General features: G+C 49.2%; 1 protein-coding gene and 1 non-coding gene across 2 annotated transcripts; one reads left to right on the top strand and one right to left on the bottom strand.

Moving 5' to 3' along the window:
• Nucleotides 1-38: 38 nt before the first annotated feature.
• SNTA1 (syntrophin alpha 1) lies at nucleotides 39-27,169 on the bottom strand. The gene is made up of 6 exons (XM_081832992.1): nucleotides 26,724-27,169; nucleotides 23,533-23,718; nucleotides 7,021-7,225; nucleotides 3,288-3,495; nucleotides 3,011-3,141; nucleotides 39-351 (listed from the first exon to the last, which is right to left on the bottom strand). The coding sequence occupies exons 1-6, from the start codon at nucleotides 27,031-27,033 to the stop codon at nucleotides 54-56; spliced, it is 1,338 nt and encodes a 445-aa protein (XP_081689118.1). The 5' UTR covers nucleotides 27,034-27,169; the 3' UTR covers nucleotides 39-53.
• LOC145716010 (small nucleolar RNA SNORA63) lies at nucleotides 20,194-20,324 on the top strand. The gene has a single exon (XR_014138349.1). It is a non-coding gene; the product is annotated as a small nucleolar RNA SNORA63 (small nucleolar RNA).

Below are 27,169 nucleotides of genomic sequence, written 5' to 3'. Positions count from 1 at the left end.
TGGAGCACCTGCACACCCAAAAGAGAGAGTTCTTAGGGACCCTAAAGCCCACTTTATATCCCCCTCCTGAAGCACCCTGAAGAGGGAAGTTTGAATGCCTCTGGGGGTGAGAGGCTCATCACCAGAGAGGCACTCCCAGACCCACCCAGCCCACCTGTAGACACCTCCTGCACACCCTCAGCAGCCCGGTGACAGCCATCCACCAGTTGGCGGGTCCAGGCGGCCAGCTCTTGTGGCGACTCCACACTGAACAGGCGAGAGTCCACACCATGACGTGTGCCCGTGCGCAGGGCAAAAGAGAGCTCTGCATCGTAGGGCACCGCACCCTTGGAGGGGCCTGAGTACACCAGCCTAGAGGTGGGGCAGGGGGGAGAGGGCTAAGTGTGAGGTCTCAGACAGTGGGGAATTAGGCCAAGGGGGTGCTGACCTGGGAAGGGACCCTGTGACTCCTTTACCACCTCATCAGCGAACAGGACTTCCAGCTGTGCCCTGATAGCCTCACAGGAGCCCACCTCCTGCCACCCTACCCCCTTGTTCCCTCAGCTCCAGCCATACTGCTGTCTTCAAACATACCAGGCACATTCTTGCCTCAGCACGTCTGCACATACTGTTCCCTCTGTCAAGTGCGCTCTTCCCTGATGGCCTGCGTGGCTCACTCCCTCACTTCCTTCAGATTTTGCTCAAACGTCGTCTCCTCTGAGAAGCCTTCCCTGTCTAAAATAGGCACTCACTAGCCTTACTTTTCATCATGATACCAGAAATTATACTTATTCTTTATTTGTTTCACTTGGTTTTTGATTGTCTTTTTCACCAAAATATCATCTAGGATATAAATTTTTGTCTAATTTGTTCACCACTCTATTCTCAGCAATTAAAGCAATGCCTGGGGGCGCCTGGGTGGCTCAGTCGTTAGGCGTCTGCCTTCGGCTCAGGTCATGATCCCAGAGTCCTGGGATCGAGTCCCACATCGGGCTCCCTGCTCTGCGGGAAGCCTGCTTCTCCCTCTCCCACTCCCCCTGCTTGTGTTCCCTCTCTCACTATGTCTCTCTCCGTCAAATAAATAAATAAAATCTTTAAAAAAATAAAGCAATGCCTGGCATGTAGTAGGTGTTCAATAAACATCTGTGACCTGAATTAATGAGTCACTTGATTAGTGTGGCAATCCATGACCTGCTCATTCCTGGTAGACAGCTGGCTCCTGACCCACGGGCCAGAGCCCCATCCAGAGGAAGAGACATGAGCAGCAAGGGCCCAGGCACTCAGTTCGATTCCCACTTGCATGTAACCTTGGGCAGCTTACTCCCCCTCCCTGCGCAACAGACTCGGAGCTCTGGCCCTTAGCTCTTTTTGCTCCTCACTCCACACACTGTCTCATAACTTCAGCTACCCACTAGAGCTGCTGCTGACACCCAGTTTCCCATTTTCCAGCCCAGAACTATAAACCCACAATTCCCCAAGATTCCCACCCAAGCTCCCTATCCATCCCCCACACAATTTGCACTCAACTCAGCATCTTGCTCCAGCCTCCCCGTGTTGCACTCCCACCCCTAGTCCCACTGCTCGCCCAGACACAAGTTCCAAACCTCCCATTCATCCATTCATCCTGGACACCTCCCTCACCCTCCCCATCTGGCAAGCACTAAGCCCAGTTAATTTTAACACCCATGTGTCTTCCAATGCAAATGCGGCCTTTCTTCTCCATCTGCTGCCTCCACCCACCTCCACCATCTCTCCTGCATGACTACACCAGCCTCCCAGTTTCCATTCTGCCCCCTCCAGTGCATTTTCCACGTGGCAGCCACAGGGATTCTTCTAAAACTTAACCCAAGTCGGCACGCCTGGGTGGCTCAGAGGTAAGCATCCGACTCTCGGTTTCGGCTCAGGTCATGATCTCAGGGTTGTGAGATCAAGCCCCGCTCCAGGTTCCACATTCAGCAGGGAGTCTGCTTGGGATTCTCTCTCTCCTTCTCCCTCTTCTTCTGCCCCCTCCCCCTGCTTGCTCTCGCTCTCTCTCTCTAAAATAAATAAATAAAGGGCACCTGGGTGGCTCAGTCAGTTGAGTATCTGCCTTCCACTCAGGTCATGATCTCTGGGTCCTGGAATCGAGCCCCCGTGTAGGGCTCCCTGCTCAGCGGGGTGTGGGGAGGGCCTGCTTCTCCCTCTCCCTCTGCCCCTCTCCCCTTCCTGCTCTCTCTTGCACTCTTTCATAAATAAATAAAATCTTTAAAAATTAAAATAAGTCTTTTTTTAAAGAATCTTTAAAAATAATTTTTAAAACATTTTTAAAAACACAAATACACAACACAGGTCACCTTACTCCCAGGCTAAAACCCTTCCACTCTGCCACAACTCTTGAGGTAAGCTACTAGCATTCCTTAATCAGGCAGGAGAAGTTCTGCAAGATCAGGCCCTGCCAACTCCCTGTCTCATTTCTCTCCATTTCCTGTATAGAGTCTACATCCTGAGTCTACTCAGAGCTCTATGAACACCCTAGAGCCCTTAATACTTCTGTACCTTTGACCATGTTGTTCTCTATATGTAAGATGCTCTTCCACTCTTTCTTAAATAGCAAACTTCTACTCGTTCATCAAAGTCCAGCTCAATAGCACCTCCTGCTAAAGCCTTCCCCACCAGGCCAGGCAGAGTAAAGGGGTTCCTACAACTCTGCGCTATGAAGGCTGTTCCTAGGTCAGCCTCCCCTACCAGACTGGGTGCTCCCTGAGGGAAGACTGTTGGGATCAGCTCCCTGTCCCCTGAACCATGCTGCACAGATCTGGGCAGAGTAGGTGTCAATCAATGAGTGCCTAGTGGGACGTCACACCCTTCTCTTGCAAGCCCCCATTTTACAGATGAAGAAACTGAGGCCCAGACAACATAGAGACTTGCTTCAGGTCACCTGGGAAATAACTCAGGGCAGAGTGAGGCTGGAATCCCCCACTTCTGAGGCCCATTGAGAGCATCACCCCCCAACCTCTGGGTGAGACAGACACCCCTGCCTGCCCGTGGATACCTGGTGGCAATGAGGGGGACAGTACGGGCTGGCTGGCTCAGAGCCTCACGGGTCTGGGGTAGGTGGCAGTAGAGAAGCAGCTCCTTCTCGGTCAGCAAGGCCAGGGTGGGTTCTGTGCCCCCACTGGGCAGCTGCAGGGGGCAAGGCAACAGTGAGGTGGAGCAGAGGGGGCGGGGGGTCAGAGGGCCAGGGTGGAGTGGGATGGTGCATGGGAATGCGGTTAGCTCCAGAGGAAGGGTCGAGGTGGGGGACAGAGGAGGCCTGGCCCAGCAGGCACCTGCTCAGTCAGCCAGCCCATCTGCTTGATGTCCTGGCTCCCAGCTGTGCCCGTGGCTGCCAGCAGTGCCTGCAGCTCGTCCTTGACCCGAGGCATCAGAGCGTTGACCTGGGCCTGGACAGCAGCTGCCCACGACTTTGCACTAGCCTCGTCCTTGGCCCTCAGGAAGAGGGTGTCTTGGCCATCTGCTGAACAGATCTCCAAATACCTGCAGGCACAAACAGAGTGGAGGGGAGGACCGGTCTACTAGGCTGCAGCTGCCCAACCTTGAAATCTGGCCCAAAACCCCATTCTCTGCAAAACCGGGAGAAACCGCAGGGTATCCATGAGACAATCAGGAGCGACACTCACTGCTGGGGCTCCAGCCACAGCTGGGGCTTCACGGGGTCTAGAGACAAGAGCCTATGACATATACACACATAGGCATATACATACAAATTAAACACATACGCACACATGTGTGATAGGAGCCAAAATCACTGTGTGAGGATTCATGATCTTGCTTTTTTTCTCCTGGTTTCTAAGGAGAAGGATTCTCCTGCTGAGCCAGCTCCCAGCTTCTCCCTTGTGGCACAGGACCCACATGATACACTAATGGGGGCGGGCGGAGAGCACGAAAACTGAGAGGTCAAGTCAGTCTACATAAAAAGAGCTGGAGGGGGGAGCCTGGGTGGCTCAGTCATTAAGCATCTGCCTTCGGCTCAGGTCATGATCCCAGGGTCCCCAGGGTCCTGGGATCGAGCCCTGCATCGGGCTCCCTGCTCAGCGGGAAGCCTGCTTCTCCCTCTCCCACTCCCCCTGCTTGTGCTCACTCTCTTACTGTCTCTCCCTCTCTCTCTCTGTCAAATAAATAAATAAAATCTTAAAAAAAAAAAAAAGAGCTGGAGGAGGGGGAAGGGAGGGAGAGAAAAAGCCATGTGGACAAGTGTGGGGGAAGGGTTTCAGGGAGGTATCAAGAGGAGCAGTGACAGGGAAAGGATTTTAAAATGTTATGTGGACCATTAAAGATTCACTCCTCTTTGCCCTTTCTGTCACAGAGGAAGTGGGGCAGAAGGTGGAGGATGGCTCACACAATACCTATCCCAACCCCTTTCTCCTCTGCCCCCCTCTACTGCAGAACTAGGAAGCAAAATACTTGAATTCCCACCTCCCTTGCAGCTAGGGCTGGCCACCATGAGATGTAGACAGAAGTCTCTGGGGGAGGACATCCCTTCCCAAATGAAGGTAAAACTTCCCTAGATGGGGTGGTTACTCTCCAGAGATGGCCTCCACCAATTCCATCCCTCCCTGTCCACACAGTCCACTTTTCTCATCAAGAGTTGAAGCTTATTTCTCTTCTCCTTGATCTTGTAACTTGGTTTGACAAATAAAATATGACAGAAGTAACATTCTGGCATTCCCAAGCCACCATGAAATCTAAGTCCCCTGGGACCAATCAAACAAGGCACATAGAAAGGCCTTATGGACAGAGGAATGCTTAGCCGGTCCCTGGCTGTTCCAGTCATTCCAGCTGAGGCAGCACCATGGGGGCGAAGCAACCATCTTGTACTTCCAGCCCCAGCAGATACCACATAAAGCAGAAGAACTGGCCAGCCAAGCCAGCTCAGATCACAGACTTGTAAGAAATAATAAACTCTCATCTTCCAAGCCACTAAATTTTAGGATGGTTTGTTATGCACAAAAGAACAAAATACCAGGAGAAAAGTTCCTTTGCCTCTTGCCTTCTTCCTGTCTGGAATACGGACACAGGCTTCAAGGCACAGCCACCGCTCTACCTCCAAGAAGAAAATACATAATAGGGGCGCCTGGGTGGCTCAGTCGTTAAGTGTCTGCCTTCGGCTCGGGTCATGATCTCAGGGTCCTGGGATCAAGCCCTGCGTTGGGCTCCCTGCTCAGCAGGAAGCCTGCTTCTCCCTCTCCCACTCCCCCTGCTTGTGTTCCCTCTCTCACTGTGTCTCTCTCTGTCAAATAAATAAAATCTTAAAAAAAAGAAAGAAAGAAAATACACAATAAAAATGGCAGAGGAAGAGGCTGGAAGCTTGACTCATCAAGGGCATTCTTGAGTAGTGATAAAAGCCTAAGCAGCTGACCCTGAACTATTTCTTAAACATGTGGAAAAATAAATCCGTCATCTATCTTAGCCATGGCTTATCGGCATTTCTGATACTTGGAGCCCAACGTAATCCTAACACTTAGTACAAGTGTGAAATATTTTTCATTCTATTTTGGTTACCAGATTATGTTCCTTTGACTGGGATATTTAGTGCTGATAAGGAACCACAGTTATATCCAAGTTACCTGTGTTACACATGTGCACGTGGTCAAGCACATGCGGACATGCACATACACATGTAATATTAACATAAACATGCACAAATCTATGCCCATACCCATGCAAATGCTCACATATACACACAAACACTTGAATTTACATGTCAATTCCATGTGTACACACAGAAATACATGTACACACATGCTTCAGGTGATGTCTGGGATCAGGCTGGGAACCATGATTAACCTAATGTTCGGTAAGTCTCAGGAAGAACTAATACCACCTTACCTTCACCCAACACAAAAGGGCCCTTTGGTGGAACACCTTAAATGACCTGTGAATCACCAGTTCTTGCCTCATGGGGGCAGGCTGGGGCCGGGGCATCGAGTAGGGCTAGGGTTACAGTTAGTAGATCTGGATGCTGAGCCTCCAGGCCAATATTGGGCATCCGCCTGGCATTGAACCCCAGCTGTAACTAGGACCCACAGCACAAGCCTTTTATGCTCACGCTATGTATACACCACCCCAGATAACCACATACCCCACTTGATCCACATATACTCCATTCAACCACCACCCTCACTCAGGCACCTACAGTTTCTAAAGCAGAGAGGGCTACCTGGAATGAGGCAAGTTCCCTCACTTCCTGGGTGTGTGATCTTGGGCAGGTTACTTCCTCTCTCTGTCCTCATCTACAAAGTGGGGGTGAAATAATAGGACTTTGCTCATAGGGTCGCTGCGAGAGTTAAATTAAATTGTGCTTGGTAAACACTCAATACTGTCGGCTGTTACCAATCTTATCATCATCAGTGAACTGTTAAGGGCTGCTCATGTGTGAAGGATGGTAATTTTCCATGGCCCTGACACGAATGTTACTAGACGTCTAAGAACCTCAGCAGAGGGCGCCTGGGCGGATCAGTTGGTTAAGCGACTGCCTTCGGCTCAGGTCATGATCCTGGAGTCCCGGGATCGAGTCCCGCATCGGGCTCCCTGCTCGGCAGGGAGTCTGCTTCTCCCTCTCCCACTCCCCGTTTGTGTTCCCTCTCTCGCTGTGTCTTTGTCAAATAAATAAATAAAATCTTTAAAAAAAAAAAAAAAAAAGAACCTCAGCAGAGTTAGAAGAGACTTGAGGGGATCACTGAGTCTGGAAACTTTATTTCCCAGTGAGGAATCTAAAGGTCAGGGAGGAGAAGGGACTAGTTCAAGGAGAACCAGGACTGGAACCCAGGGCTCTTCCACAGACCAAACTCCTCCTCAGATGTGAACTGCTCAGAGGAAAAAGAGAGAAGCCAAGCGTATCATCATCCTCTTCACTCTTACATCCATTCAACAAACATTTCTTAAGCCCTACTATGTTCAGACATTGTGCTGGTCACTCGCAACACTGGGCTATCTTTCCTTTGGTCCCACCACTTACCACCAAGGTGTATCTGTTTGAGTTGCCCCCCACCCCAGACTTACCTGGGCTCCGGGTCACTGGGGGTGCACCTCCTCGAGACATATGCCATCTTCAAGGACATGTGTTTGGCATCACTGAGGTCCCGGGGAGGGGGGCCAGGGGAAGATGGCTGTCGCTGAAGGGGTGAAGCAGGAGGCAAATCCCAGCCAACCGAGGTCCCGCTGGCAGAGTTCTTGAAATACGGTGAGACCTCCTTCATATACTTGACTGGTCAGGGGACAGGTCAGCAGTTACATTGTTGTGACATGGGCTCCCATGTAGCACACACCACAATTGTCACTAATTCATAAGAGTTTAATTTATGTCCCATATCACTGTCCTCCTCTAGGTTAAAGTCTCTGACAGGGCAGTGTGGTAGAAAATACTGGATGCATGCCGACATCCATGCTCTCCTGTTGCCCCTGGTTTATAGACCAACCCATGTCCATGCCACCTGGAAGAAAAACCACACTTCCCAGCCTCCTTTGCAGCTAGGTGTGGCCACATGACTAAGTTCTAACCAAGTAAGCAGAAGTGTTTGGGCCTCTGAGATGGCTGCTTAAAGGGAATGGACAACAGGCACAACACGACAATGAAAGGGCACTGAGACAGGAGTCAGGAGGTGTAACTGCTCTTCCACTGGCCCATTGTTTGCCTCTATTTCTCCAGCCTGCTCATCTGCAAAGAGGAGGCATGGAATGAGATAGTCCTGTGGGACCAGCTGCCAATTGTCCTCCAATATAGAGATAGCCCTCCAGCTTGAGACTTCCTTTTCCAAGTGCTTACATGACCAAGTCTGGCCAATAGGATGAGAGCAGAAGGGATGTATGCTGCTGCCAAGTTCTGCCTATTAAAGAAAGAGGCATGCCTTTCCTTTCCTCCTCTTTTCCCCTGACACGGTTGAGCTGGCTGGAACACAGACTGGTGAAGCACCATCCTGACCATGAGGACATGAGCCGCAGTCTAAGGAAGGCTGACCAACAAAACAGAAATAAATGGACGCTGATACTTTGGAGATGCCATGTCAGACTTGTTCTCTTACCTACGAAAGCAAGGATTTCTATTATATATTTATAAAAGATTTTTATGTATTTATTTGAGAGAGAGAGAGAGAGCATGCAAGCAGGGGGGGAGTAGAGGAGAAGGGAGTGCAGAGCCCTATGTGGGACTCGATCCCAGGACCCTGAGATCATGACCTGAGCCAAAACTAAAAGTCAGATGTTCAACCAACTGAGCCATCCAGGTGCCCCAGGACTTCTATTATATTTAAGTCACAGTATTTTATGGGTCTCCTGTTATAGCAGCATAGCTTGTACCCTAACCAATATAGATGCTCTTAGCTCTGACCAAACATCATTGAGTAAGTATAGTGGACACCTTCTAGAATAGCACTGTCCAAAAGAGTTTTCTGTGCTTATGTAAATGTTCCATATATATGCTGTCCAATATAGTAGCCACTCACCACATGTGGCTATTGAGCACTTGAAATGTAGCTAGTACAAATGAGGAACTGAATTTTTATTTTTATTTAATCTTAATTAATTTTTTTAAATTAAATTCAAATAGTCACTTGGAGCTAGTGGTGACCACACTGGACAACAGAGTTCTAGAATAACAGCCCAGATCTACTTCTCTGCCCAACTGACCCATAAATTCATGTTCTGATATGTGATCCTGCCCTTCTGGTTATGCTAGCTAGACCAAGGTGAACACCTGACCCACACTAGGCTACCCAAATTGAGACTGGGCGAGATTCTAGACGGTGTCTTGAATAAACATGAATGCTATGGGGGCAACCACCTTCTGCTATGGGGACAGAGAAGAGGAGAAAGCTGGTTTGTAGAGAGAATTAGTGGAGATGCATGTTGAGAGACAGAGGGAAGGCCCTGCCAATCACGTGCTAATGCTCCAGTTTCTGATACTCGTCCTTTAGAAAGTCGAACTACCATCCCAACGGGAGTTATGATATTTGCAACCAAAACAGTCTTGAGTGGGGCCTGGACCCATGCCTTTTTAGAAAAGGAAGATCTCACTAACAAAGGCAGCTAGAAGTGAAAGGCAATATGATGACAAGGTTGATCTGAGAAGAGCCTGATAGGAGTAGAGATTCAGAAACAAGTCAGTTTTCTCGACTACCTACTATGTGCCAGGTATTGGACTGGCCTTAGTAGGACTGGGATGGTAAACATATGCACTTGAGCTACTACTTCTTTATCCCTTGCTCATGGAAGACACATAAATCAATCATAGTGTTCTATGGGAGACATTACCCATCCACTAAGGCTGACTGGTAATAAAATATTTTGGTCATTCTTTTTTTTTTTTTAAAGATTTTATTTATTTATTTGACAGAGAGAGACACAGCGAGAGAGGGAACACAAGCAGGGAGAGTGGGAGAGGGAGAAGCAGGCTCCCCGCGGAGCAGGGAGCCCGATGCGGGCCTCGATCCCAGGACCCCGGGATCATGACCTGAGCCGAAGGCAGATGCTCAACGACTGAGCTACCCAGGCGCCCCAATTTTGGTCATTCTTGCTATATTTATTAGAGGTGCCCGGCTGGCTCAGTTGGTAGAGCATGCGACTCTTGATCTCAGGGTCATGAGTTTGAGCCCCACATTGGGCATGGAGCCTATAAAAATTTTTTAAAAATAAATTAAAATAATAAAATGCTATTTAAAAAAGCAGTCTAGGGTGCCTGGGGTGGCTCAGTCAGTGAAGTGTCTGCCTTCTGCTCAGGTCATGATCCCAGGGTCCTGGGATTGAGTCCCGCATCGGGCTCCCTGTTTGGTGGGGAGTCTGCTTCTCCCTCTCCCTCTGCCCCTGCCTCCTGCTCATGCTTGCTCATGCTTGCTCTCTCTCTCTCTCAAATAAATAGATAAAATCTTTTAAAAATAATAAAAAATAAAAAAGCAGTCTAGAGGAAGGCAATTTTAGGATTGGTTCAGTGACTCAATGACACTGAATTCAGGGTAGGCCTCTCTGCCATTCTCTTGGCCTTTGCCTCATGACCACAGGATGGCTGCCACAGCTCAAGCCAACCATTCCTTACATGACAAAACCCAAAGCACGGAGGTGATAGGCAGAAAAAGGGCTTTCTCCTCACAACTCCTTATCAGAGAAGTAAATATTCCCAGGAATACTTATATCTCATTGGCCTGACTGGGCTCCATGCCCACTTCTAGCACAATCATTAGTAAAAGGGAATAGTCATGACTTAGACCATATTTCCACCCAATAACATCAGGATTCTGTTAGCAACGAAGAAGGGGAAATAGTTGGAAAGCAGGCAACCAACAGGGTCTGCCACATTTGCCCTGGCATCTGGACTGTTCCCAATTCTGATGAGCAGCAGTCTCCTCATCCCTAAAATCAGCTACTAGGAAGACAGTGTGTACATCAAAGTGGTTAAAAGACTTGCCCAAGTACTGGTCTCCCTTCCCCTAGCTAGGCTGTCCCCTCTGCTGCTCTACTAAGGGGTGCCTATGCCTGCTAATCCTTGGGCAGCCTCCCATTCTCTCCCCTTAACTACCATGCCCTCATGGCCATCTGGCTTGCTAACCATCTGATTTCTGGAGTCAAAGCCTTGCCAGTATGCTCTGCCTATGAGCAGACCAGCCAGGAAGGGGTGAGGAAGCAGTTACTGGCCCAGCTCCCTGGAAAAGCCAGATAAGAAGCTATTTCTATCACAGGAGACTGTCTCTCAGGCTCAGACAGGATACAAGGCAAACAGCAGTGAAAGCAAGAGGGAGTTATAAACCCTACTAGGGTTGGAAGAGCAATTAAGTTGAAAACAAGAGCAGGTTTTCTTTTATTATTTTATTTTATTTATTTATTTGACAGAGAGAGAGACAGTGAGAGGGAACACACGCAGGGGGAGTGGGAGAGGGAGAAGCAGGCTTCCCGAAGAGCAGGTTTTCTTAAAAGAATTAAGCCTAGGTCTGAAGTTTGGGAACTAGGACTAAAAATGACTCAATGACTCATCCTCATCGTTACAGCAATGACTTATCCCAGGACTGACTATTGGATTATGTCTCAAGGGGCAATGGAGGTGGAGGGGGAAATGGTTTGGCTAAATGACAGCCAAACCATTTCCCCCTTTTCTCTTTGCTAACAGAGTCCTGAGCCCTACTGGCTGGGCTTCTTCCCAAACAAGGAAGAAAATCATGATTGGTCAAGGCTAATCCTGATCTTTCCATCCCTCTTGCTTGTGATTGGTTCAGAAAGGGGCAGATGATACAATTCTGGCCAATGAGAAGTGAGGGAAAGTACACTCCCTTCCCTTTCTCTCCTCTCTCTAGCCTTTACAAGTTGCTGGGAGGGGAGTTGGTCCTAGAATAACGATAGTCACTTTTTGAACACAAGGATTGGGGTCCACACACTGAGGATGGTGAAGCCTTAAACTAATCTACCCTGTAGTCATGCTGCTTTTAGGTATTCTGGGAAAAAACTCATTTCCTTCCATGTCTAAACGCCTTTAAACTGAGCTCCTACTACTTGCAGACAAAAGCATCCTGATTAATACGGCCTCCCCACCCCTCACCCTGTATGGGGAGAGGGATACAACTGATACATCCCCCTACTGTCACTAGCCACACCCCTGAATGAATAAAGTCCTGCTCTGGCTCCCCTGCACCTTTCATCAAAATCCAAGGCTCTCCAGGACCTGAGCCCTGCCTACCTCTCTGGCTTCATCTCCTGCCACATCCCTAATCTCACCCTCTAGTCTGATCATCCTGGCCTCTTCAGAGCTCTCAGGAGCTGTATGAGTTTCCAAACTTGTATACCTTTGAAAATGCAGTTCCCTCTGCACAGAATGCCCTTAGCACATAGTTTATTTTTTTAACGATTTCTATTTATTTATTTGAGAGAGAGTGTGTGTGTGCTCGATAGCAGGGAGGGGCTGAGGGAGAAAGAGAGAGAATCTCAAGCAGACTCTGTGCTGAGCATGGAGACTAACACAAGGCTCGATCTCACAACCCTGAGAGATCATGACCTGAGCCGAAATCAAGAGTCAGACGCCCAATGGACTGAGCCACCCAGGCACCTCAGTACATAATTCAGGGACAGGCACTCTTGGATTTGCATTCCAGCTCCAGCGCTGTCTAGCTCTGTGACCATGGACAAGGAAATTCACCTGTCTGGGCCTCGTTCTGCAAGTCGATAAAAGAGGAGTAACAATGTCTACCTCAGAGAGATTTTAGAATTAAATAAGATGATATAAAACATGTGGCACAGGTAAGAGACCCAAGAAATATGACTTTCTTACCTATCAGCCACCCCTGCCCTTCTTAGAACTCTGCTGTGATTTCATGTGTTGTGGCTCTCTCACCAAAATGGGAGCTCCTAGAGGACAGAAACTGGACTTGATTTGAACCCAGAGTCAGTGCTCTGTAAATGGAGAAATGAATGCGAGGGCAGAACAGGTTCATTCAGGAGGGAGAAGGTGCCACAGCCCAGCCCAGTTCCATCACCCCTCTAGGAAGCCTTCCCAGATGCCCATTCTGGATCCACTACATCCATCACTTCTGTGGTCCCCTAGACCCCACTTCCCTATGTGTCTGTGTGGGAGTCTGTGTCCCCCACCAGGCTGGGAGCACTGTGAGGGCAGGGACCTCATCTGATTCATCTCTGTGTCCCCGGAATCCAGCAGGGAACTCCTATGCTACATGCTCAGCAAATGAACATTTGTCAACTTTGAAGCCAGAGAAACTACTTAGAGCCCCTGCTCACCCAGGACGTCCCAGAACTGAGTTCTCCTTCTCCTTTCCCACAGAAACATACTATAAATGGACAGCACACCAGCTGGTGCCCAAAACAGGGCTTGGGTTTCACAAACCAACTGGCTTGTCCCAGAGCGGGGGTGGGGTTCAGGAGGCCCCAGAGTATGGCCATAAATAGCCCAAGTCTGAGGCCTCCTCGCTGCTCTGATTTCTGTCTGAGTCACCCGACCAGGCAGGGTGGGGCTACCCAAAGGCAGTGGCCTGAGGGCTGATGGCCCTGTGGTCAGCATTCTTGAGACTCCAAAGATAAGCCTAGTTGGTATCCACACCCTCCCCAGCCAAGCCCCTGCCCCAGGAGCCTGGTGAAGCAGTGACACGTGGATCATTCCTCCTCAGGGAAGCTAAGACACACAAACATAGGACACCCTGCCTATTCCAGAGGCCCCCATTCCCCTACAACTCTGCCAAGAAGAGACAGGACCCAGCCCTGGCGCCAAGGATCCAGGAAATAGATTCCACCAGAAACACAAGGAACTGAGACAGGGCAGGACCATTCACCTGGCCCAGTACAACTGGGAGGGAACATACGTGCTGCAGAGAGAAGGAGATACATCTGTTTTAGCTCAACACAGTATCCCCAGCACTTATCCCAGTGCTCAATAAATGCTTGTAACTGAATGTCCTGGCTTGGAGTCTTGACTGAAGCCTGTCCTCTAAGCTCAAGCTGTTCCTGTCTGTTCAGTGGATAGTCACTTACTTGCCCCTGCCCGAAATCACATGGTCTATCCAATTGTTACTAGGCAACCTCTTCTGTCCTCCAGCCAAAATGTCAGTTCCATGAGAGCAGGGACCTGTTTTCTTATTAACTAGGATATCCCAGAACCTAGTATAGTACCTGAATTTAGTACCAGGTAATCAGTAAGTATGAAATTTGTTCAGTGAATGAAGATAGACAGGCCTGGGGCTTCTCATCCTGGAGAGAAAACACTGAATGTGGGCTCTGGAGTGAGGCAGGTTTGGGTATAAGTTCTTTGCTCTGTGACCTTGGACACAGTGACTTGACTTCTGTGACCCTCTTATTTCTTCCTCTTTAAAGATTTTTTATTTTATTTTATTTATTTAGAGAGAATGAGAGAGAGAGATCACATGCAAGCGGGGAGGGGGAAAGGGGCAGAGGGGGAGAGGAGAGAGATAATCTCAAGCAGACTCCATGCTGAGCGCAGAGCCCAACACGGGGCTTGATCCCATGACCCTGAGATCATGACCTGAGCTGAAATCGAGAGTCAGTTGCTTAACCGACTGAGCCACCCAGGCGCCCCAATTTCTTCATCTTTATAATGGGAGCAAAATATATTCATTTCTCAGGGTACTGAGACTCAATAGCTATAAAGCACTTTGCCCTGCCCAGCACAAAGTCTTCAGTAAACTGTAGTATGAAAAAAAATAATAAAAAAAAAACAAACAAAAAAAACTGTAGTATGGTTATTACTTCTGCTGCTGTTCTCAGTATGACTGTTTAAGGGGAGAGGCACAGGAAGCAGTGATGGGAAAAGGTTTCAATCCAGGCCCTGTCACCTGCTATCTGGCTCTGGTGAGTCCCAAGGTCTCTATGAGCCTCATTTCCCTTGCCTATACAATGGGCACTGACGTGCCGGCTCTCTGAGTAAGGTATTGTGAAGAGTCAAGTCCAGGCTGCCCACCTGCCCGCCAAGGATGGTATGGAGAGGACGCAGGATTCTAACAGGCTCTGGAAGGGGTGACCTTTACAGTTCTGCTGGTCTAGCAAGGCTGGGTTATAAATAGATCCCAGCCCCTGGCAGGCCCTGCTTCAGGCCTGACCAACAGGGCCTGCATTGCCACACTCTGGGGCATAGCGATCTCACCTGACCATACCCTTGTATAGGGGACACCATCTCTCAAGCCCCAAAGGCAAGTGAACCCTTTGACCTAACAACACCCTTTGCAGGAACCCCGCTTCAGATAAATGCTCACAGGTACACAGAGGGCTCACAGCACCATTGTCTATGGCGCAAAAGGCTAAGAACCCCTTGAATGTCCATGAGTAGGGGCTGCTAAATACAAGATGTGAGCTCCCGGAATGGCAGACCACTCAGTCTTGTTCATGGCTCTGTCCATGGCGCCAACGTCAAGTCCTGGCACAGAGCAAATACTTCTTAAATGAATATATGAATCCCAATAATGGGATACTATACAACCATTAAAAAGAATGAGACAGAGCTACATGTACTGAGTTGGAAATATGTCCTCAACTTGTGTAATGATAAAACAAAAGTGGAAACTTTCTGAAAGTGTGAAAACATCAACTGTGGTTATCTCTACAAAAAGATAATTGCTTGGGGCGCCTGGGTAGCTCAGTCAATTAACTGTCTGACTTCGACTCAGGTCATGATCTCAGGATCCTGAGATGAAGCCCCATATTGGGCTCCCTGCTTAGCGGGGAGCCTGCTTCTCCCTTTCCCTCTGCCCTTCCCCCCACCCCTCTTGTGCACACACTCTCTCTCTCGCTCAAATAAATAAATAGATAATTTTTTTTTTTTTTTAAAGAAGAAGGTGGGGTGCCAGGGTGGCTCAGTCGTTAGGCGTCTGCCTTCGGCTCGGGTCATGGTCCCAGGGTCCTGGGATCGAGCCCCACATCAGGCTCCCTGCTTGGCGGGAGGCCTGCTTCTCCCTCTCCCACTCCCCCTGCTTGTGTTCCCTCTCTCGCTGTGTCTCTCCCTGTCAAATAAATAAATAAAATCTTTAAAAATAACAATAATAATAAAAAATTTAAAAAATAAAAAAAGAAGGTAATTGCTTTACATTCTCCTAGGGTTTTTTGTAAGTGTATATTACTTTTTACATTATTTTTAAAATCTACTTTACTTTTAAAAATATACCACCGCATGGGGTTACATGCAACTGATGAATCACTAATCCTACCTCTGAAACTAATAATATACTATGTGTTAACTAAATTGAATTTAAATTAAAAAATATATATATATATACACCAGTGCATTCCAAACCATGTAAGACAGGATCCAGAGATGGAGCTCGTCACCTCAATAAGCAAAGGGCTCCAGGACCTTAGTACTGGGAGAAATTCGCGCTTACTGAGAGCCCACCATAGACCAAGCACCAAGCTTGACTCTCACAAACACATCTTCACCTAATTGCAACAATTCAATGAGAAAGATCCTTCTGTAACAGTTGAATACATTGAATAAACTGTCTCCCAGGGGTGACATGACTTGAAGTGCATCAGAAACATTTAAGAGTTTTTTCATCTGGCAGATCTGAGCTCAAATCCCATCTCTGCCACAATGTGACCTTGGGAAAACAGCCTCGCCTCTCTGAGTTTCAGTGTTCTCATCTGCACAATGGGACATCTAATTCATAGAGGCGGTTTTGAGGATTCAGTGAGAAAACATATGGAAGGCACCTAGCACAGTGCCTAGCACATTGTAGGTGCTCAATAAACAGCAGACACTACCATCACGATCATTATCTCATTATTTCCTCCACCACCATCAGCAGCCAGGCTCACACAGCGAACTGAGGCCCAGAACCTGTCTCCAGAGCCCCCACAGGCATTTTAATCAAGATCCAGGGAACAGGCCAGGCCCAGATTAAGTCAAGTTTTATCTACAGGCAGCCATGTGGCCTAAAGCCATGTGTGCATGTGTATGGGGTGGGGGGGTGTGTGTGTGTGTGTGGCCAAATAAATGCTTCCTTGAGAACAATGATTAGAACAACAGGTCTTTGTGGTCATGGAGGACTGGATGGGGGCTCCATTCAGAGGCCCCTCAGGTACGTCAGGGGCACAGCATCACTTGGCTAAGCCAAGCAGGGTGACTTCATATTTGCTGCATCCATGACTTACATCCCCCTTTTGACTGTAGTGATACATTAAGCCAGATTTTGGGCAGGACACCTGGCAGTGCCCATCTCCCAGGGGAGGAGCCTGCAGGAGTCCCAAGGACTCATCATGGATACTCTCAGGACTTAGTCAAGCCCTGGTTGAGCCTTGAGCCCCATCTTAAACATTTAGGAAAGTTAACCGCAATTGACAAGGTTCAGGTAAAGTAGAAAGGGTCAGAGATGGACCCCAGGGACAAATCCCTACTGACCAAGAGCTAATGTGTGCCACTGGGCTCAGTGCCAGGCGTAGGGCTCTGAGACAAACTGCACATGAGTCCTGCCCTGAAAGACCTTCGAGTTCACTGGAGGAAACAACTGTGAGGGCCTGCTGCTGACATAAAGATGAGAGAGGCTGACATTCACTGAACGCTTCCATGTGAAAGACACTGTGCTATGCACTTCAAATGCACTGTCCCATCCTCAAAAAGAGCAAATAAACGAAATAATCGAGTACCTACTATGAGCACCAGCCTTGGCATGTTTTAGTTTTTAATCTTACAGATAACCATGCAAGGTAGGTATTACCCAAGGCTGAAGCAATAGTGCCTTAGGCAACCAGACAGACCTCAGTTTGAATTCTGTCAATTTATTAGTCATATGACCTGAAGGACTTATTTATTCTCAACAAACCTTGGTGACCTTGTCTGTAAAATGGGGATTTACGGCAACTGCTATCACTCTACACTGTCTTTTTTTTTTTAAGATTTATGTCTTTATTTTAGAGATAGAGGGAGAGACACAAAGGGAGAGAGCAAGGGGAGGGGCAGAAGAAGAGGAAAAGAGAGAAGCCACAAGCCGACGGAGCTGAGTGCAGAGCCTGACGCAAGGCTCGATCCCAGGACCCTGAGATCATGACCTGAGCCAAAACCAAGAGTCGGTCACTCAACCGACTAAGCCACCCAGGCGCCCCACACTATACTGCCTTTTATCATGAATATTTGTGCACATGCTACTCTATGCCTGTTATCTTTTAAAAGTTTGATCTTGGGGCGCCTGGGTGGCTCAGTCGTTAAGCGTCTGCCTTTGGCTCAGGTCATAATCCCAGGGTCCTGGGATTGAGCCCCATATCGGGCTCCCTGCTCCACGGGAAGCCTGCTTCTCCCTCTCTCACTCCCCCTGCTTGTGTTCCCTCTCAAACCGTGTCTCTCTCTGTCAAATAAATAAATAAAATCTTTAAAAAAAAAAAAAGTTTGATCTTTATGTGGGATGTACCTTCTCTATTTTGTACAAAGTATTGAAACTGACTTTAATTTTTACTATCCTTTAGTATTATTATTATTTTTTAAAATTTTATTTTTAAGTAATTTCTACACCCAACGTGGGGTTCAAACTCACAACCCAAAGATCAAGAGTCACATGCGTGGGGCTCCTGGTGGCTCAATCAGTTAAGCATCAGACTCTTGGTTTGGGCTCAGGTCATGATCTCAGAGTTGTGTGAGATTGAGCCCCAGCTCAGGCTCTGTGCTTAGTGTGGAGCCTGCTTAAGACTCTCTCTCCCTGGGATGCCTGTGTGGCTCCGTTGTTAAGCATCTGCCTTCGGCTCAGGTCATGATCTCAGGGTCCTGGGATCGAGCCCCGCGTCGGGCTCCCTGCTCAGCAGGAAGGCTGCTTCTCCCTCTCCCACTCCCCCTGCTTGTGTTCCCTCTCTCGCTGTCTCTCTCTGTCAAATAAATAAATAAAATCTTTAAAAAAAAAAAAGACTCTCTCTCCCTCTCCTTCTGCCCCTCCCCCTGCTCACACCACTCCCCCCTCTCTCTTTCTCTCAAATAAATAAATCATTTTTTTTTTTAAAGAGTGATGGGGCACCTGGGGGGCTCAGTCAGTTACGTGTCTGCCTTCGGCTCAGGTCATGATCCCAAGGTCCTGGGATAGAGCCCCACATCGGGCTCCCTGCTTAGCGGGGAGCCTGCCTCTCCCTCTCCCTCTGCCTCTCTCCTGGGCTTGTACTCACTCGCACTCTCTCTCTCTCAAATAAATAAAATCTTAAAAAAAAAAAGAGTGGCATGCTCTACCAACTGAGCCAGCCAGGTGCCCCTGTCCCTTTAGTATTATTTTTTAATGTATCACAGGCTCTCTGTTGTCCCTGTCATGCCAGCCACAATGGGAGTGGACGGGGTGGACGCGGTGGATAGCATTTGGCCGTCTCTCCCTTTTCCCCCAGGCCCAGTCTCCAAGGGCCCCGGTTAGGCCTGGCTCCAGGTCTGTGCACACAATGGGCCTCTCTAAGCAGCAGACAGAGGCGTGTTGGCTGCCAGCTTGGGCCCAGACTCTGATCATAAACACACCCCTGTGGCTGAGAACAAGCTGAAAACATTTGTGCAAACCCCTGACCTAGGAGAGGAAAGGGCCTAGAAGGCAGGCTGGGGTTACCAAGGCGCAGCTAAACCCCTGACTTAGGCCAGGGAAGTAGGGCTGGCACCCAGTTAGCTAGTGACATCTGTCCTTCTAGGATGCTCTCAGGGGACTCTGTACCCACTAAGCCCCAGGCCTCAGGAAAGACGCCCAGCTGCCCTGCCAGGTTCACATCCAAAGGACAGGCCATCTTTCCATGGCCCCTTGGAGGTGGCCTCAGGAGTGGAATGGGGGACGGGAAGTTTTGAACAATGTGGCTAGTAATGGGCTCCAAGGCAGAACCTAGGCCCAGAGAGGGTCTCAGGAGCCCTGAGTCCAGACTGGTGAAGCTGCCAGACCCTTACCTTCTCCACAAGGTCCCCCATATCTCAAGGACCAACCACATCCGTATCCTAGCTCCCTCAAATCCTCCAGGCTTCTCAGGTCACTTCTGCAATTCAGAGACTCTTGACCCCAATGCCTGTCCCCCGCCCCCTGCCCCTTTGCTGCCCTCGGTGGAATTATCCTTTCACAAGCCTGCTGGGCTAGGAGAGCAGCTCAAAAGAGACTTCAACTAAGAAAACGCTGGTAAAAACTAACAAGAAGGCCACAACCTCCAGACTCTTCCTCCTATCCAAGCCTGCTTAGGTCAAACCACCACCATCTCCTTCCTATTCATGGTCCCAGCTTCCTCGCTGCCATTCTGCATCTATTTCTGCCTCCCTCCAAACCAGGCTGATGCTGCTAAAACCCAGATGTGCCCATGTACTGCTCCTGCTGAACACTCTTTAATGGCTCTCTGTTTCCCTCCAGAGGAAGTCCAAATGCCTTTAGCCTGGCATTCAAGGCCCTGAAGGCTCTCAGTTGGGACAGCCTCCTCTTTCTCCACTCCCTCACACCCTTGGCTCAGATAAAGCTAATTAGTCCCCAGTCAGTTCTCCAGCTAAGTCAAGTCATTTCACCCCCCTGAGGTCTTGCTCACACAGCTCTCCTGACTGGAATGCCCTTCCCCCACCCCATACCCACATCTGCTTACTGTTCATAAAGTGCCAGCACCCCCACCTCCAGGAAGTCTTTCCTGACTATCCAGAGAGATGTAACCACCGCCTCCTCTGATCCCTGGGCAGACCCCATCTCAGCACCTACGACATATCCATAATCTGGTAGTTTTGCTCAGCTGTCCCCCCACTAGACTTGAGATTCCCCTCAAAACCACGGAGTAGAGATGCAGGATCTAGTTACAATGTAGCTGTAAAGTGCTGCCTTGTCTTTGCCCCCTGCTCAAAATAAAGCTGTTACCTTTCTAGCCCTGTCCGCCATGGTGCTGAGCAGCCAGGGATGCATGGTCTCAGACATGTTTACCAAGTAAAACACTGACTTGAGGGGCGCCTGGGTGGCTCAGTCATTAAGCGTCTGCCTTCGGCTCAGGTCATGGTCCCAGGGTCCTGGGATCGAGTCCCGCATCGGGCTCCCTGCTCAGCGGGAAGTCTGCTTCTCCCTCTCCCACTCCCCCTGCTGGTGTTCCCTCTCTCACTGTGTCTTTCTCTGTCAAATAAATAAATAAAATCTTTAAAAAAAAAAAAAAAAAAAGACATAAACCAGCGAAGTTCATTCAAGAAAAAATAGATCATCAAAACCGCCCTATTAAGAACACTAGAACTGCAGTTAAAAACCTTTCTATAAAAATGGCTTCCTTGGATGGGGCGCCTGGGTGGCTCAGTTGGTTAAGCATCTGCCTTCGGCTCAGGTCATGATCCCAGGGCCCTGGGATCGAGCCCCACATCGGGCTCCCTGCTCTGCGGGAAGCCTGCTTCTCCCTCTCACACTCCCCCTGCTTGTGTTCCCTCTCTGGCTGTCTTTCTCTCTGTCAAATAAATGAATAAAATCTTAAAAAATAATTAATTAATTAATTAATTAATTAAAAATAAAAATGGCTTCCTTGGAGAATGCTACCAAACATTTCAGGAGGAAATAATACCAATTCTAAATAAATGTGATGGGAGGAGGGTAGTTACTAATGTTTGCTGAGCGCCTACAATGTGCCACATCCTATTTTGGGCAAGAGACAGGCCAGGTTCCAGCCAGAGACCTGGGGCAAGGTTTGCCAAAGAAAGATCTTACCCTGGGAAAAGTCTCAGAAAATGTAACAGCTAGAGACCCTCAATCCTGGAACAATACATATGTTACTTCTCTTTCCTACTGTATCCATGATAGATGTTGCTAATCACTTCCAGCTCCTTTCTGCTGAGCCCAGACAAGACATCCCAATCCTTCCAAATACGAGCCTCCCGGTAGCCACCAGGGAAGATGACACTCAAAATGAAAGCCATTAGTCATCTCTGATCTAGTCTAATCCCAACCGATAGGGAAACTGAGGGCCAGAGAAGGCAAGGGTCTTACCCAAGGCCAGAGATTCATCACAGAGCAGACAGATTTTAGAAATTGATTTTTAAACAGTTTGTATGAATGAGACAGTGTTTATGCTTTGTCACCTCCACCAGATGGGGAACTCCTTCAGGAGAGGGCCTGGGCCTGATTTAGCTTCTGACCCAATGCTCTGCACACCAGGTACATAATAGGTGTCTATAAATGCTTCTTGGCTTAGTAAGGAAGGAATAGAGTACCAGACTGATATTTGTACCAGTCTTTTGTCTTGCTGGGTTACTAGTACCAGAAGGCTTGGGTTTTAGCTCCTGAAGCCAAGAGATGCCTTAAGCTTCCAACACTCAAAGAGGCTATCTTCTCAGGGTGCCTGGGTGGCTCAGTTGTTAAGCGTCTGCCTTCGGCTCAGGTCATGATCCCAGGGCCCTGGGATCGAGCCCCACATCGGGCTCCCTGCTCAGTGGGAAGCCTGCTTCTCCCTCTCCCACCACCCCTGCTTGTGTTCCCTCTCTCGTTGTGTCTCTCTCTGTCAAATAAATAATAAAAAAAAATCTTTAAAAAAAAAAGAGGCTATCTTCTCAGAATGACCCATGCTGAGAACCCAGATAGAGAGACATTCTCAACCTAAGTATGAGAGGGTGAGGGGGACCTCGGTGTGAGTTAGAAATGTGTCTACAGTAGAAATCTCACCACCTCCAGATTAAACTTTCAAACAGCAGAAACTAAAAGATCTTCTCAAGTCAACCAAAACATGACATTTTGATGAGTTTCAACTGCATTACTGGCTATAATATCAAAGTAATGAGGCATAGGGTAGGGAGAGTCCCTTATATCTATATCATTTATGAGTGATCTTGTGATTTAACTTTGCTGTTAAGATATGACTGTTACACTTAAGCTTCAAGGACCAATACCACAGAGTTGACTTTTTTTAAAGTATATATTTTTTTAAAAATGCACCAGTGGTACTTAAATACATACACCGAAAATGTAAAAATAAAACAAAACTGAGAGAGAACCGAGGTCAGGGCCACAAGCATGCCAAAGATCACCCAGAGCCTGTTTGTTTCTGTGGCCTCTTGGAGACCTGTTTGGGGAAATAAAGGCAATCTATCAGGATCCAGGCCTGGGGCTCAGCTCAGCAGCTTCACTAGCTATGGCATTCTCCATCAGCCCCCGCCATCTCCCTGTGCCTGTTCTGGGCCAAGAGCCAAACACACATTCCTCAGGCCCCCACAGCTTCCGGAATTGAGGGGAGTTTGAAGAAAGGGCTGAGCAAGGCAGAAACCTCCTGAGAGAGATGGCAAAAGGCAGATATGGGACAGCCACAGCATGGAGCTTATCACAACCGATGGGGAAACCAAGGCCCAGAGAAGACAAAGGACGCATCCAAGACCACACAATGCGAGGATAGTGGAGGGGAACTACCAAGGTCCCCCTCCAAAACTCCTCTCTGATCCTTGCTGGAAGGATCTGATGTTCTGCAACATAAAGCCCAAGTCTTCTCCCCAAGGAGGATGGGTCTTAGGGTTTCAGGGTCCCTGGAGCTGGGAGCTCTCCAGTTTCCTCAAGAGAGAATATTAACTGCCCCTTCCCCAGTCCCTCGCTGCCCCTCTCTTTCCCTGATTCACTCACTGGGTGGCAGATCCTGCCATGTACCTTTTGTCCTGATCACACAACCCAGCAAGACGAAAGTGACATCCCTGTTTTACAGATGAGGAAACGAAAGCTCAGGGAAATGAAATGACTTGTCCAAGTCTACAGAGCTCATGAATGGGAGAAAGGAAATGAAAACTAGGTCTGGGGGCGCCTGGGTGGCTCAGTTGGTTAAGCGACTGCCTTCAGCTCAGGTCATGATCCTGGAGTCCCGGGGTCGAGTCCCACGTCGGGCTCCCTGCTCAGTAGGGAGTCTGCTGCTCCCTCTGACCCTCCCCCATCTCATGCTCTCTCTCTATCTCATTCTCTCTCTCAAATAAATAAAATCTTAAAAAAGAAAACTAGGTCTGTCTGGCTCTGCGCTGGCTCTCCCACCACCACCCCATACTATGTCAAGGCAGGTCCCCACATTCTGTTTCTGTTTTCAACCCTGCCCACCTCCCAACCCCCACTGCTGGGCTGGGGCCACTTGAGGCCTGGGGGAAGCAGGAAAGAATTGAACACCCTTGGGGTCCCCAGTGCTTACCCTCCAGCACCACCTCTTTGCCTGTCTTCTTCAGGACCTGCACCGCCTCATCATGGGTAGCAGAGGAGAGGTCCTCCCCATTCACAGACAAGATGGCATCCCCCACGAAGAGGGACTCGGTCTGGTCAGCTGCCAGGCCCTTGAAGATCTTGGAAATGAGAATAGGCATCTTGTTCTCCCGGCCCCCTGCACAGGCACAGAAAGAGGAAGAAACTGAGGCAGATACTCCAATGCTTGAAGAGTCACATGAAGGCAAAATTATTTCTGAAGGCCTACCTCAGTGCCCAGCCCAGTGCCAGGAAAGTGGGGATGAGAGAGTAAAGAGGATCTCAGAAATGAGTCTTAGAAGTCTGGAACACTAATAAATCATGTTCTAAATTCATAAAGGAGTTTGGTCACTGGATCCTTGGCTAAATGCTTTGGGTGTTTGCCTGTGTTTGAGTAACTTACAAGTGCTTCAATAGCTTTTTCTTAAATATTTTGTATCTTAAGCAATTTTCCCACAATGGGGGAACCCACTGATACCCCTTAATCTGGAATAAAGATAGAAGTCAGTTATTGCTATGGTCCCCCAAGGATCTCTTCAGCAATTGGAAAGTTTTACAATCTGGGACCCAGCTGAAAACCAAGGCCTTAAAGTCTAGATTTCAAAGGCCTATCCAAATTACATCTCTGATACAAAAAAAAGCTAATACATCTTACTGAATCGCTTTATTGCTAAGCTCTTGAATATCCTTTTAAAATATGAAATAGTCATAATAGTTCACATTAGTTTCACATACCAAGTGCCAAGCACCGAGCTAAATGCTTTCAATGTTGTCTCACTGCATCTTCACAACATCCCAATCACACATGCCTGCTCAGTTTCCTCTCAGGAAAAATGAAGTGCGGAGAGAAGCCCCTGGCCCAAGGTCATCCAGCAGTATCTGAACCTAGGTCTCCTGGCTCCAGAACCAACACTTTTAACCCTATAGTTGACTGTAAGTCAGGCCCTCAGATATCACATTACCAGTCTATCCCAGAATACTGAAGATGAGGAACTAGTGGTCCATAAAGAAGTCATTATTTCAAGGTCACACAACAAATTGGTGGCAAAGGTCAGACTGCAACGCCTCTCCTGGGCCCCACACAGGCCCAACAGTTTGCTCACTGCACTGCACAGGATTTGAAGCCTAGAAAGGAATGGGTTTCTTTCTTTTTTTTTTTTTTTTTTTAAGATTTTATTTATTTATTTGACAGAGCAAGAGAGGGAGAGAGAGAGAGCACAAGCAGGGGGAGGGGCAGAGAGAGAAGGAGAAGCAGGCTCCCCGCTGAGCAGGGAGCCCGATGCAGGGCTCAATCCCGGGACCCTGAGATCATGACCTGAGCCGAAGGCAGATGCTTAACCCACTGAGCCACCCAGGTGCCCCAAGGAATGGGTTTCTATTTATATCTGCTCTCCTCCACCAGAAACTTGGGACTTCAGTTCAGTTTGAAGATATGATCATTCCAGGCTGCCTCAGGCTGGGCTGGACCCTCAGAGGGAGGTCACCACGGCAACAAGAGCCCAGGCTCTATCCATGAAGAACTGAATGGAGCTGGTCCTTCCCCTGACCCCTCCTAAAAGTACCTTCACTCCCAACTCTAAGTATGGAGCTAAGGAGTAACTTTATGTGACCTTGGAAAGTCCGTGCTCCTCTCCAAGTCTCAGCTTGTCCATCTGTAAAATGGAACTCTATATTAACTCTAAGTTCCTTTCTGCTTTAAAACACTGAGTGTACAATTTCTGGATTGATCTGTTGCCCTCTCCCATTCTGGAGTTTAGGAGCAAGACTGGTGTCCACTCTCTATCTTTCCCATTTTTCCCTTTTAAATTCCTTTGGTCGGCTGCCTGGGAATGTGCCCTTCCTTGAGGAAGAACCATATCCCCTGGGCACTCTCTTAAGGCCTGATAATTGAGGTTCAAATCCCAGCACTGTCCTTCACTGTCTGTGCCTGGGAAAATTGTTTTACTTTTCTGAGTCTTGGTTTCCCTACCTGCAAAGTGGAGATTGTGCTCCCCACTTGTCGCCTGGATGAAATGCATCATAAGCCTAGAGTACCGGGCACAGCATTCAGCACACAGTGGTAGCTGAGTCACCACCATCCCCACCCTCTCCCCCAGGCCAAAGGGTCTGAAGACACCAATGAATAGACCTAGCACCAGCAGAGAGAACAGTGCATATCCAAGGTGATAGAAGAGCTGACACCCTTTCCCAAGGCAGATAGCGCCCTGAGAAGCAGATGGGTAGGAATGGTGAACCCAGCTGCTGGGAGTATACTGGGATTTTAAGCAGTATGGTTAGTTGCTTTGGGAGTCTCTCCTGGCCTCCATTTTCCCTCTCATCTAACGGCAGTAATGAACCAGGCACCTACTGTGTGCTTGCAGGGTGAGTACTTCAGACTCCTGTTCTCACAGAAACGTTACAACTCAATCATTAGCTTCATTATATAGTGAGGAAACTGAAGTTCAGAGATGGGAAGTGACTTGTCTAAGTTCACACAGATCCAGGACTCAAACATAATCTGGCTGCATCCTAAAGAAAGCTCTCAGTAATTGGAGAATTTCTCAGAGAAGAGTAACAACTCTATGTCCACTCCTCTCAATTCTGCCTAAGGTGATGATGGCCAGATCAGGTAACTCAAGCCCAGGACTCTCTGCCTAGGCACACAGGGTCCTGGGTCCTCAGATTTCTAGGTCCTTCCTGGACCCCTGTCTGTGAGCCCGGCTTGTGCCTCTACCCAAGTCTCCAAACCTGTACTCCCAACTCCAGGCCTTACCCCTCCCCTCCACCTTGGTTGTGTCTCAGGGACTTCCTTCCTCCTGGCTTCCCAGGCCTTAGTCCCCTTTCTCCATCCTTTGCTCTCCTAAGGCCCCTCTTGTCCTTGATGTCCATGCAACCCCGACATCTCTATGCCTCCACACAGAACTCCCCACCTACCTGTCCTTGGTGCGCCCCAACCCGCTCCACCTGTGCCTTCGGACTGAGGCCTCCGACTCCCGAAACCCCTCCGACCTTGGTGCTCCCGGTGTCCTCGTTCCCTCTGCCCCCTCAGACACCCTCCTTGCCCCCAGACAGAAGTCTTCCAACTCCACGTCCTCCGTAGACTGCCAGCCTCCGCGACCCCTGCGCCCTCGGCGGCCCCACAGACACCGCGCCCCCCGTGCCCACCTTTGATGCTGATGCCCAGCCCGCCGGCGTCGGCCTTGCGCACCGTCACCCGGCGCCGCTGGAGCAGCAGAGCCTCGGGCAGCTGCGGGGGCGCCGCGCCAGGCTCGGCGGCGCCGTTGAGCTGCGCGGGCTCCGACTCCCGCGGGGCGCCGGGCTCCGGGCCGAGCTCGCCGTCGGCGGGGCTCACGGTCAGAGCGTCCTCCGCCAGACTGAGCAGCACCCGCTGCCACCGCTCGCCGCCAGCCCCCGAGCCAGGCCCGGCGCGCAGTTCCAGCAGCCCGGTGCGCGGGGAGCGCCTGCCGGACGCCATCTTCGCTCCGAGCCCCCGGGCGGCCGTGCTCGCCCTGCCCCACAGTGCCCGGCCCGCTCCAACCGAGCGCCCAGGACAGAGGGCAGCGGGTGCCCGACTGGACCAGCCGCTACCCTACCCCCGGCCCCTGGGGGGT

This window comes from Leptonychotes weddellii, chromosome 10, assembly GCF_054177405.1.
Source record: "Leptonychotes weddellii isolate Sample4059 chromosome 10, ASM5417740v2, whole genome shotgun sequence".
Classification (NCBI taxonomy): Eukaryota; Metazoa; Chordata; class Mammalia; order Carnivora; family Phocidae; genus Leptonychotes; species Leptonychotes weddellii.
This window is presented reverse-complemented; position numbering and strand designations above follow the sequence as displayed.

What these genes read in the sequence shown, in the direction of transcription:
- SNTA1 (XM_081832992.1), bottom strand. Translation starts at nt 27,033, where the DNA reads ATGGCGTCCGGCAGGCGCTCCCCGCGCACCGGGCTGCTGGAACTGCGC. An exon ending in TGGGCTGGCTGACTGAGCAG is followed by an intron (nt 3,142 to 3,287) that starts GTGCCTGCTGGG and finishes TGCCCCCTGCAG; the next exon opens with CTGCCCAGTGGGGGCACAGA. An exon ending in GTCCCCCTCATTGCCACCAG is followed by an intron (nt 352 to 3,010) that starts GTATCCACGGGC and finishes CCCCACCTCTAG; the next exon opens with GCTGGTGTACTCAGGCCCCT.